General features: G+C 42.3%; 1 protein-coding gene across 1 annotated transcript in view; it reads left to right on the forward strand.

Annotated features, from left to right (window-relative positions):
• The window catches only part of ptprja (protein tyrosine phosphatase receptor type Ja), a 261500-nt gene that overhangs the window by 131215 nt on the left and 116844 nt on the right, over window positions 1-13441 (forward strand). Inside the window, exons 7-9 of the mRNA XM_072272290.1 lie at window positions 350-616; window positions 2724-2990; window positions 12824-13096. Of these exons, the coding sequence (XP_072128391.1) occupies window positions 350-616; window positions 2724-2990; window positions 12824-13096 (807 nt within the window). The remainder of the gene's footprint in view (window positions 1-349; window positions 617-2723; window positions 2991-12823; window positions 13097-13441) is intronic.

Raw genomic sequence — 13441 nt, forward strand, 5'->3', positions numbered from 1 at the left:
CGATTGCAATTAACATTTCTGTCATGTCCACTCTCACAATATTTCCATGTTTCCACTTTCCTGTTTTGGTATTCTGATACCAGCCTTTTGTCTCAGCCACCTTAAGTTGTTGCCGCACTTCTAAGCAAAATAATGTGGAAAAATATCTCAGAACACTTGGAAATTTTTAGCTACTGACATATGCAGAAATAATTTTGTTGATCTTCCTCTACTCTGATCCTCAAGTAGTGTTTCATATCGGAAAGTGTTTCCAATCGAGAAATAATAACCAAGAATATCAAAAGCTCAAAAGAAATCTCTGTATATTGGTGCTGTTCAAAACAACTGTACACTTTCTTTCCTCATTCAGTTCCAAGCCCACCTGGTACTATCCAGGTGTTGAACTTCAGTACCAATTTCATCTCATTAAACTGGGGAGCACCTGCTGATATGGATGATGGAAGTTACTCCTTCAACATAACCTACAGTGACGGTTCTTCTACAAGGTCTATTGTCGAACAGTCAAGCTTCACCACAATTTCAAATCTTAGCTCTGCTACAGAATACACAATTTCTGTGGCCACCCTTGGACCCAGGAACCTGGCGAGTCGCATTGAGGAGATTAATCACATGACACGTAAGTGTAGTAAGAAATATCTATATTTTCATGTTTCCAACTTGATTCTTAAAACAAGAGCACTTTGTAAATTACTGCTTTCCTCGAGAAAATTCTTTACTCTATATTTAGAATGGAAAAGCTTTGGCATAGGTGTGTAAAACAATTTCAATGCAAATAAAAGTTAACAATGCTACAGTTTATTCAATAAATAACTTGACAGGTTCAACTCTTCACTAGAATACCATTAATTTGAGAATTCCTTTGTCATTCTTACTATCCAGTTCATTGTCCCTTCAGATCGATTGACAGAAAATTGTTAACAATGTTTGTCTGATGAGTTATGGATCTAGTCTGATCAAGTCTCTTTTGCTTGAATCAGGGTACTAGTACTGTATTAAATACTGAAAGAGACACAAGAATGAAACTGTAAAATAAGGGTTGCCACTAGATTACAATTCAAAAACCAGACATAAAGAATTGAAAATCTAAGAAATAAGAGCAGTCCATAAGAATCTTTCGGTCAAATCTGCCACTACATTCATCAAAAAAAAATACATGTTCCCAATATCCCAGTTGTAATGCCAGGGAATTGTGTTCTATATCTCAATTATAACTGATTTCTTTTCATTCCCCTCTAGATGTTGTTCTCTGTTTCTATAACCTTCACACAAGCATTTTTCTACCTTGATATTTAACTTGACAGGTAGTACATTGGCTGATGGAGAGATCTTAATGTAGTCAGCAGGACGTTTCATTGCTTGCATTTCACCAGATGCCATGAGATTTCTTGGGTCCTCTGTCAGTGCTAAGGACACACAGGGTTACACTCTCTGGAAGATGTGTCACCTCCAATAATGAAATGTTCCTGCCATTTGGCTGCTACATAGAGTAGCTGAGAACTGAGCGCCTGCAGTGTTATCTTCTGAGAATGACTGAGTTCCTTTGTGGATTTGGTATCTCTTCTAATTTTGCTAATGTTAGTGAAGACAAATTAGCAAGTCAAGTTGGACTGGACTTAATTTGTTTTTATCATACATGAATTTAATGCTATTATCAATCTGCATGGTCTGTTTGTTTCTCTTTCTTGCTTATCATGCTAGTTTGTATCAACCAAGTGACCTGCTGTACATTTAAGTCAAGCACATTGCTGCAGATCCAGAGCTGCACATTGTCCAAATTGTGTAGCAATGCAGAACTCTTTCCTAATGGGGCATTATTCTGGTTTAGTGTTAAATCAGGATGCTGCGTGATCATCAATACTGATGCTGGTTTTATTTTATTCCAAATATATATAATCAACATATTTTCATTTAAAAAAACACTTTCGGAACTGAATTCTGTTTGCCAAATCATCAGTCCATACACCTAGATTATACATTCAGTAACCTAACCACATTTGTTTATGTTATGTTATTCCCCTCTGAATTATTTAAAAATCCACAGAAATGAATTAAAACAAGTACAAGAGTTAACTGACCATCACCTTTTCATGGTCAGCTAAGAATGGTCATTTCAGCAATGATCATTCTCCAGATGAAGATTTCTTGTAATTATCTGATATTTTTTACTTGCATGTCAAACGTTGACACTTGCAGTTAACTTTAAATTAAAGTTAAATAAATGCAGGAAATACTGGGCAGGTCAGGCAGCATCTGTGAAGAGATTAAAAGAGATAGGGTGAGTCAGTCCCAGGAGTTAAAGTCATTTACAGCATTTTTTGTAAGCCAGCAGGAGATTACACCTTTAATAAAACCCAACTCATTCTCTGATATCTGAGTCAGTTTGCACCAATCCTTCCATGGAGTTTGCATCATTGCCTAATTGGACAGGAAACCTGAGAAAAGTCCCCTTAAATTTTCAGATCTTTTAAGCAAGAACGTCCGCAAAACCATTTTCTCTTGGCTCCCATCTGAATAACTTAGTTTCAATTCCCCCCTCTTTTTTTAGGCCTTCATTATTTCTTGCAAACTTAATTGTCTTTTCTTCTCGTTGGTCACAACCCAGATTCACAAAACATATTTAACATAAAAATTTATGATTAAGTTTTTCAAAGGCATAATTAATAAGTCAAAACAAAATTCCATGTAGGAGAGAATAATTTGCTCTATTTTTTAATCCCACACAGTTCCCACTGCTCCTGGAGCTATCACTGTGACCACCTTCAGCATTAGTTGCATCTCATTAAACTGGGGTGCACCTTCAGATCTGGAAGATGGAAGTTATTCCTTCAATGTCACTTATGATAGTGGTTCTGCAAAAATGTCAGAAACAGTAAATACAACTTCAATAGTAATTTTGAACCTTACTTCTGGAACCAACTACACCATTTCTGTGGCCACTGTTGTTCGGGGAAATATATTGAGTGACGTTGTATCAATACCTCAGTTCACCCGTAAGTGAAAGATCCATTCTCAATTCCAAAGAGCAATTTAGAAATAAACACCTTGATTTTATTCTTCTGCTTTCATATTCAGTCCACCACAATTCTCTCATTCCAGATATTGCTGTATAAGGTCCTGTGGAGTGGATTGATGAAAATATTTTAACATTTTAGTGTAAAGTGTCCAGAAACTGCTCACGTTTTCTGGACATAATTGCAATTGTTAACTTAGTAGAAATATAACATAAGCCAGTTGCCTGAGGAGTTGGCTGGCATTAAATGTTTTAACATATTAGTGTCTTATGACTTGAATTTTGTCTTTTAACTAAGCATTTAGTTCTAATATTTCCACTTTTTTCACTCAACGTTTTCCTTTCAAATAAATACTGTCATTTTTACTCCTACATCCATCCCATGAAAATTCACACTTCACATCACCCCTCTCTACAAAACAAATCAACTCAATCTGATATTGCTAAGCTATGTCTCTTGATCTAAACCCAACTTCTCTCCATGGTCAAGCCTCTTAATGAGCAATGAAGCTTCTCCATTTGAGTTTTTAATTGGTTTCTATCCTGGACACAGCTCCATGATTATGAACAGCAAAAATTATCTTTGTTGCAGCTGTAATTGTATGTCACTTGTCCTCCTTCATCTCTTTGCCCATCTACTCCAGTGCGTGCAGTCCACGTTCAGGACTCTGCACTCTCTTGATTCCACCATAGCTTTGATAGAATAATTTATGCCAATTTCAGCCTTCAGCTCTGATTGATCTCCCAGTTCTAATCACTCCATTCCTGCATTTGTATTCTTCAGAGTTGTTGTTATTTACAACTATGTGTTGAAGACAAAACAGTGTATTATTCGCATATGATAAAACTGAAATATCCTTTCTGCACAAGAACCTGAGATGTGATGACAGGCCATAGAAAAAATGGAAAATTACAGAGTTCAGCAACAGTTTGTGTCTGCCTTCACAGAAGTGTACACCCTGTCAGCGACACTCGAGGAGTAATGGCTCAGAATCAATGAGGAACAGTGAAATTTTATCCAGGAGTTCTAGAGAAACCATTAAATCCCAAGGACTGGAGACACAAGAGACTTGCATCTAGAGCAGTAACCAAACTGCTGGAGGAACTCCCTGTGTCACCACACCCTGCACTGGCCTTCAGACATCGACCATCCCTTTAAGCACCTCAACAGATGCTGCATGGCACTCTGAGTCCCACCAGCAGATATTTTCAAATCCCAGAAATTTGAAAACAGCAGTATTAGAGGTCATGAATGCTCCAGCTATCATATTCCAGATTCTGGAAATGAAGTAGTGAACAGCAAATCTTTGCCCAGTATTTAGCAGAAGGGGGAGAGAAAATGAGAGACAATGGGTGTTATAATGTGAACGTAATTAAAAGCAAATTAATACTAATTAGGATATCGGGGTGTGGGGGGGTCTACTTCCGTTTTTGTTCTTCCGGTGGCTCTCAGTACATAGTGTCCCCGCCATGCCGTACGGGTTGTGAAACCCTCTGTATATACGTAACATTTTGAAGTTCGAGATAAAGTTGTTTCTTTGGCATGAAGTTGTCGAGTGTGCCTTTTTCAAAGTAGAAGTTACCACATATTTTTGGCAACGAGGTGAACTGATTTTGTGAACGTGTCGGCATGTTTTTCAAATGGGAGCTTTCGCGTTCAGTATGGCTACGTTTGGAACTATCTGTGAATTCCTGGAAGAAGCCGAGGACTGGCTGGAGTATGAGGAGAGGTTGGGACACTTTTTCTGTGCTAATGGAATTACGGAGGAGGCTAAGAAGCACTCTATTCTCCTGAGTGTGTGTGGGGCAAAGACTTACAAGCTAATAAGGAATTTCGCCGCACCGCGGAAACCAAGGGAAATTCCATTTGACGAACTGGTGAAACTCATGGGGAACCATTTCAATCCAAGACCTTCTGTGATTGTCCAACGGTGCAAGTTTCACAGCCGTTTCAGGAAGCACGGTCAGTCTGTGGCTAATTTTGTGACCGAGCTTCGGCAGCTGTCGGAGCATTGTGATTTTGGTGCGGTGTTGGAAGATATGTTCCGTGATTGATTGGTACGCGACATTAGAAGTACCAACATACAATGCCACCTGTTAGGGGAAACTCCACCGTTGACTTTCAAGAAAGCCTAAGAGATTGCCCAAGGCATGGAGATGGCTGCTAAAAATGTTAAGGATATCGGGTCACAGTCAGCGGCAGTGCACCAAGTCAGGAGGGAGACTGGTAAACAGGCAAAGTGGGTGGAATGTTTCCGGTGTGGAGGGACGCACTATGCAAGTAATTGCAAATTCAAAGACACTGTCTGCCATGCTTGTAGCAAAAAGGGACATTTAGCTAACAAGTGCAGAAGTTCAAAGGGTAAGATTAAGCCTGGGCAGGGGAAAGCTCAACAGGCTCAGGCAGCCACACACCATCTAGAAGATGCAGATGAAGAGTCAGCGTGTGCCTACAACATGTTTGGAGTGGAAATAGATGAGGAACCACCTGAACCATATTATGCCACAGTCACTGTCAGGGGAAAGGACATTAAGTTTGAGATTGATTCAGGGGCTACTGCATCGGTCATTAGTGAGGAGTCATGGGGGTCCAACCTGCCTCCCATTAGACCGTCAAAGCTCAAACTTAGGACCTATACGGGGCAGCCCATACCTCATTTAGGGGTATTATATATGGACATTTCAGCCAGGGGTCAGAAGGCTGAAGCCAGGCTAGTGATAGCTAAGGGCAGGGGACCCAGTCTTTTGGGTCGCGATTGGCTTTGCAAAATCTGGCTAAACTGGCATGAAATTAAGTATGCACACACGACGGAGGACATTCTGCAGCGGTACAGTGACGTTTTCAGGGACGAGCTGGGAACACTGAAGGGTGTGACAGTGAAACTCCATGTCGACCCTGAGGCTACACCATGTTTCTTAAAGCCCAGGTCGGTGCCCTATGCCATGAAAGGCAAAGTCAAGGAGGAGCTGGAACGTTTACAGAGGCTGGGCATGATTGAGCCCATCAGGTTTTCAAGGTGGGTGGCTCCCATTGTTCCAGTATTGAAGGGAGACAAAAACGGAAGTAGACCCCCCCCCCCGATATCCTAATTGGTATTAACTTACTTTTAATTACGCGCACATGCAACACTTATGTCCCCGCCATGCTGTACGGGTTATGAAACCCTCTGTATATACATAACGTTTTGAAGTTCGAGATAAAGATGTTTCTTTGGCATGAAGTTGTCGAGTGTGCCTTTTTCAAAGTAGAAGTTACCGCAATGGGTAATCAGTAATCTGTTCCACAACCATCAGTAGGAGGGAAAATACTAGAATCTGTGATTAGGAAGTAACAGCAGAACACCGTGAAAACGATAAGATTGAGCAGAATCAGCATGGAATTAGGAACGGACACATATTAAACCAATATTCTGCAGTTCTCTGAGAATAAGTAGTAGAATAGATAAGAGGACACCAGTGAATTTTATGATGTCGGAATTTCAGAAACCTCTCAATCATTTACATACTGGAGCTGAGACCATAAGACCATAGGATATAGGAGCAGAATTAGGCCATTTGGGTCCATCAAGTCTGCTCTGCCATTTCATCATGGCTGATCCAATTTTCTCTCTCAGTCCCAATCTCCTGCCTTGTTCCCTTATGCCTTCATGCCCTGACCAATAAAGAATCTATCAACCTCAGCCTTAAAGATACATAAAGATCTGGCCTCCACAGCTGTCTGTGGCAAAGAATTCCACAGATTCACCACTCTCGGGCTACAGCAATCAAACCCTCTTCATATGTCAAGCTATTCAATCCTGGAATAATTTTCGTGAACATTCTTTGAACCCGCTCCAGTTTTACCATATTCTTTCTAAGAAAAGGGGACCGAAACTGCTGACAGTACTCCAAGTGAGGTCTCACCAGTGCCTTATAGAGTCTCAACATTACATCCTTGCTTTCATATATTAGCCTTCTTGAAATGAATGCTAACATCGCATTTGCCTTCCTCATCTCAGACTCAACCTGCAAATTAAACTTTGGAGAATCCTGTACAAGGGCTCCCAAGTCCTTTTGCACCTCAGATTTTTTTTGTATTTTCTCTCCATTTAGAAAGTAATCTACTCTTTCATTTCTTCTACCGAAGTGCATGACCACGCACTTCCAAATATTGTATTCCAACTGTCATTTCTTTGCCCATTCTTCTAATCTGCCTAAGTCCTTCTGGAGCCCCTCTACTTCCTCAAAACTACCACACCTTTCTTCATAATGTCTGCAAGCTTTCCAATGAAGCCATCAATTTCATCATCCAAATCATTGACATATAACATAAAAAGCATCGATGCCAGCACAGATGCCTGTAGAATACCACTAGTCACATGCAACTTTCTTTATCTCTACTAGGCTTTCTTTATTCTCATTTTTTTGTCTCCTGCCAGTCAGCCACTGCTTTATCCATGCTAATACCTTTCATCTAATGCCTTGGACTCATTGCTTTTTACACAGCCTCATGTGTGGTACCTTGTCAAAGGCATTCTGAGAATCCTAGTATATTATATCAACCAATTCTCTTTTGCCTATCCTACTTGTTATTTCTTCAAAGAATTCTAACAGATTTATCAGGCAAGATTTTCCATTGAGGAAGCCATGCTGATTATGGCCTATTTTATCATGTACTCTGAGACCTCAATCCCCAATAATCGACTCCAACATCTTCCCAACCACTGAGGTCAGACTAACTAGCCTATTGTTTCCTTTCTTCTGCCTTCCTCCTTTTCTGAGGAATGGAGTGACATTTACAATCTTCCAGTCTTCCAGAACCATTCCAGAATCTAGTGATTATTAAATGGTCATTAATAATGCCTCTACAGTCTCTTCAGCCACCTCTTCCAGAACCCTGAGGTGTACACCATCTGGTCCAGGTGAATTATCTACCTTCAGACTTTTCATTTTCCCAAGAACCTTCTTTCTAGTTTATGACCCCTGACACCTGGAACTTCACCATACTGCTAGTGTCTTCCACAGTGAAGACTGATACCAAATACTTTTTCAATTTATCCACCATTTCCTTGTCCCCAATTACTAACTCTCCAGCATCATCTTCCAGTAGTCCAAAATCAACTCTCACCTCTCTTTTACACTTTAAGTATCTGAAGAAACTTTGGGCTTCTTCTTTAATATTATTTGCTAGCTTACTTTCATATTCCATCTTAGCTTCTTAATGAATTTATTTAGTTGGCTTCTGTTGGTTTTTAAAAGCCTCTCAATCCTCTAACTTCCTACTAATTTTTGCTTAATTGTATGCCCTCCCTTTGGCTTTTATGTTACCTAACACATCTCTTGTTAGCCACTGTTGTGTCATCTTGCCTTCAGAATACTTCTTCCTCTTTGGGATGTATATATCCTATGCCTTCCAAATTGCTTCCAGAAATTCCAGACATTGCTGCTCTGCTGTCATCCCTGCCAGTGTTCTTTTCCAATCAAATCAGGCTAATTCCTCTCTCGTGCCTCTGTAATTCCCTTTGTTCCACTGTAATACTGATACATCTGACAGCTTCACCTTCTCAAATTTCAGGGTGAATTTGATCATATTATGATCACTTGCCCCTCAGAGTTCGTTTACCTTAAGATCTCTAACCAATTCTGCTTCATTGCACAATACCCAAATCCAGAATAGCTGATCCCCCTCATGGGCTCAAGAACATAAAAATATAGAAACATAGAAAACCTACAGAACAATACAGGCCCTTCAGCCCACAAAGCTGTGCTGAACATGTCCTTACTTAGTAAATTACCTAGGGTTACCCACAGCCCTCTGTCTTTCTAAGCTCCAGGTATCTATCCAGGAGTCTCATATAAAACCCTATCGTTTTTGCCTCCACCACCATTGCTGGCAGCCCATTCCACGCTCTCACCACTCTCTGTATAAAAAATTTACCACTGACATCTCCTCTGTACCTACTTCCAAGCACCTTAAAACTGTGCCCTCTCAAGTTAGCCATATTAGCCCTGGGAAAAAGCCTCTGCCTATCCACACAATCAATGCCTCTCATCATCTTTAACACCTCTATCAGATCACCACTCATCCTCCGTCGCTCCAAGGAGAAAAGGCCGCGTTCACTCAACCTATTCTCATAAGGCATGCTCCCCAGGCAACATCTTTGTAAGTCTCCTCTGCACCATTTCTATGGTTTCCACATCCTGAGGCGACCAGAACTGAGCACAATACTCCAAGTGAGGTCTGACCAGGGTCCTATATAGCTGCAACATTACCTCTCAGCTCCTAAACTCCGTCCCATGGTTAATGAAAGCTAATGCACCATATGCCTACTTAACCACAGAGTCAACCTGCGTAGCAGCTTTGAGTGTCCTTTGGACTCGGATCCCAAGAACCCTCTGATCCTTCACACTGCCAAGAGTCTTACCATTAATACTATATTCTGCCATCATATTTGACCTACCAAAATGAACCACTTCACACTTATCTGGGTTAAATTCTATCTGCCATTTCTTAGCCCAATTTTACATTCTATCGATGTCCTGCTGTAACCTCTGATAGCCCTCTATACTATCCACAACATCCCCAACCTTTGTGTCATCAGCAGATTTACTAACCCATCCCTCCACTTCCTCATCCAGGTCATTCATAAAAATCATGAACTGTAAGGGTCTCAGAACAGATCCGTGAGGCACACCACTGGTCACCGGCCTGCATGCAGAATATGACCCGTCTACAACCACTGGTTGCCTTCTGTGGGCAAACGAGTTCTGGATCCACAAAGCAATGTCACCTTGGATCCCATACCTCCTTACTTTCTCAATAAGCCTTGCATGGGATACCCCTTGTCAAATGATTTGCTGAAATCTATATACATTACAACTACTGCTCTACCTTCATCAATGTGTTTAGTCACATCCTCAAAAAATTCAATCAGGCTCGAAAGGCACCACCTGATTTTCACAAAGTCATGCTGACTATTCCTAATCATATTATGCCTCTCCAAATGTTCATAAATCCTGCCTCTCAGGATCTTCTCAATCAACTTACCAACCACTGAAGTAACACTCACTGGTCTATAATTTCCTAGGCTATTTCTTTCCCCTCTCTTGAATAAGGGAACAACATCCGGAACCCTCCAACTCTCTGGAACCTCTCCCGTCCCCATTGATGATGCAAAGATCATCACCAGAGACTCAGCTATCTCCTCCCTCGCCTCCCACAGTAGCCTGGGGTACATCTCGTCCAGTCACGATGACTTATCCAACTTAATGCTTTCCAAAATCTCCAGCACATCCTCTTTCTTAATAACTATATGCTCAAGCTTTTCGGTCCCCTGTAAGCCATCCCTACATTCTCTAATATCCTTTTCCATAGTGAAGCAAAGTATTCATTAAGTACCTCTGGTATCTCCTCCCGTTCCATATACTCTTTTCCACTGTCACACTTGCAGACATCCCACCCTGCAAAAACTCATTTCAGAGAGGTAGCACCATCAATTTGAGGGAGACTCCCGGACCTTTCAGGAGAGGTGGGATGTCTGCAATAGAGTAGCTCCTTAGCAGCTAGCCAACTAGTTTAAATAACATTAGCTATGCTAATGAACGAATGACACCTGTTAAACTCACCTCAACTTGTCTTTTACATTTTAACCCACCATGGGCAATAGAAAAGTCCCTGTTGCAAACAGTGCAGCGAGCAACACTGTCATTATTTTTGACCCCTATTAGGGTAGTCTGAGTAACGTACATTTTATATTTTCTTTTTTTGGAACACTCTGCCATGGCGCTCTCGCTCTCGCTCTCTCTCTCTCTGTCGTGGTCGCTCTCTCGCTCTCACGCTCGCTCTGTCTCTCTCTCTTTCTCTCTCTCTATTGTGGTCATGCTCACGCTCTCTCTCTCGCTCGCTCTCGTACTCGCTCTCTCTTGTTCTCTCTCACACCCTCTCTCTCTCGCGCTCGCTCGCTCTCAAAAAAACTGATTCTCGGGACATTGTATATAATTTGCGGGCATCAAGGAGCCACTATTAATATGCGGGAGACTCCCAGAACTTCCAGGAGAGGTGGGATGTCTGAACTTGATTGGTCCTATTCTCTCATATCTTATCCTTTTACTCTTCGCCTACTCTTCACAAATAGGATGCTGAAAGGGACGAAGCTGTTTCTGGAAAGTTGAGGGTGTGTCTTCAGGCTCCTGCAACTCCTTACTGATGGTGGTATTGAAAATAGGTCATTTGCAAAATGGTTAATGTATCATAGGAGGTGGCTAGGGACGGACCCAAGTGCAAGACACAGATACTGAAGTACTAGGGACAGGACTAGGATACAGGGTGAGGGAATGACATGGACACGAAAACCGGGAACCCGAAACAGGACTGGACAAGAGAGCTAGGAGCCCGGCTTGAACTCCAAACCAGAGACTGGACAAGGACCCAGTACCTGGGACTTGCCTCTGGCTCTGACCCCAGAACTAGGCAAGGACGAGGCTTGGCTGGCAGGCAGGACGAGGCTAGAGTCTTAAGGCTTGAGGCTAGAGGCTAGAGACCTAAGGCAAGACTTGGCAGGAGGCAGGAGGCTGGAGAGTTGAGGCTTGAGGCTAGAGGCTACAGACTAGAGACTTGAGGTGAGGCTTGAGGCTAGAGGCTACAGACTAGAGACTTGAGGTGAGGCTTGGCAGGAGGCTAGAGGCTGGAGACTTGAGGCGAGGCTTGGCAGGAGGAAGGAGGCTGGAGTCTTCAGGCTTGAGAATAGAGACTAGAGGTGAGGTTTGGCAGGAGGCTGGAGACTTCAGGCTTGAGGCTAGGCAGGAGGCTAGAGACTGGAGACAAGGCTTGGTCTGGAGGCTGGAGTCTCCTCCTGGGCAGGGCATGGTTCTCCTGGGCAGGTCTCCACCCGATAGAGGCAAGGGACAGGAAGGGACAGAACCAACCACAGGTAACGGCAAGACGGCCTGGCTTACCCAACGGAGGCAAGTGTTAGGAAGGGACAGAACCAACCATAGGTAACGGAAAGACGGCCTGGCTTACCCGACAGAGGCAAGGGTTAGGAAGGAACAGAACCAACTGTAGGTAACGACAAGACGGCCTGGCTTACCCGACGGAGGCAAGGGTTAGGAAGGGTCAGAACCAACAATAGGTGACGGCAATACGGCCTGACTTACCCGACAGAGGCTAGGGATAGGAAGGGACAGAACCAACTGCAGAGTAATGGCAAGACAGCCTGACTTACCCAGCGGAGGCAAGGGACAGGAAGGGAGCTAGGTACGGGGTGGCTCCAGGACAAGACAGCAAGACAAGGCAAGGCTTCAGGCAATGCAAGGCAAGACAGAACTTCAGGCGAGGCGCGAGTTACCGGCAAGACAAGGCAGGGCTTCAGGCGAGGAAACAGAAGGCAGGGGAAGGGATACAAGGAGTAAGAAAAAGAACAATCCAGCGGTGCGCCTGGTCTCTGAAGGTATTTATGCAGCCAACCCCAACAAGTATCAGCTGCCTCAGTTAGAGCTCAACAAGAACAGAAACAGGGTAGACAGGAAAACAAGGAGCAAGGGTCAATGGACCAGACCATGAACCGGAATACGGACTTCATAGACCGGGCCATGACATAATGTCCTTAATGATGGGTGCCGCCATTTGAGGCACAGCCTTTTGAAGATTTCCTAAGGGCTGGGGAGTCTAGTGCCCATGAAAATGGGTTTGGAAGCAGAAGTACAATGAAAACTTACCACCATCTGTTTTACATTAGCCATCAAATCTGAGCTATTCTCAGTTCATAAAATATATTTATCAAAAGTAATTGGTTTTCAAAAATAATCAACAAAACTAACTTATTCCCCCAACAGAACCAAATGTAGTGAAAAGCCTACAAGTTGACGATGTTGGCACCAACTCCATAACACTGAATTGGAAGCAACCAATAGGATATAAAGATGACTATCGCTATTGGGTAGTGACAGAAGATAGTTCAGAACCTACAATTACCATTCAAAATGAATCTGTAAAATTTGAAAATGCCACTGTGAGCAATCTGATTGCTGGAACTAACTACACCTTCACTGTTATCACACTTGTAGCCAATGTCCGGTCTGATTCCAGAGAAGTATCCAGCTACACAAGTAAGTACTGCAAAAGGTATCATCTCTCTATAGTAAATTGTATAAATATAAATTTCCACTGAAGAACCCAAAAGCAAATTTCTGAACACCACCACTCAATCTACAGAAAATGCATGTCATTTTAATTTCTGGCCCATTCCTGCTCTGGGCTCTTACTCTTTTGTTTCTTACACTATTACAGTGAAGCTCAAAGATAGTTTGAGGAAAAGCAGTTCATCTTTCACTTTGACCTTAGTTGTTCTCTCCACAGATGCTGCTTAATCTGTTGCAATTTCTTGATTTTGTTTCTACCAGGTTTTCAGCTTTATTAACTATACAATACTTGTAATTCCTCCTCATCAGTTC

The sequence above is a fragment of the Mobula birostris genome, chromosome 11 (assembly GCF_030028105.1).
Source record: "Mobula birostris isolate sMobBir1 chromosome 11, sMobBir1.hap1, whole genome shotgun sequence".
NCBI lineage: Eukaryota > Metazoa > Chordata > Chondrichthyes > Myliobatiformes > Myliobatidae > Mobula > Mobula birostris.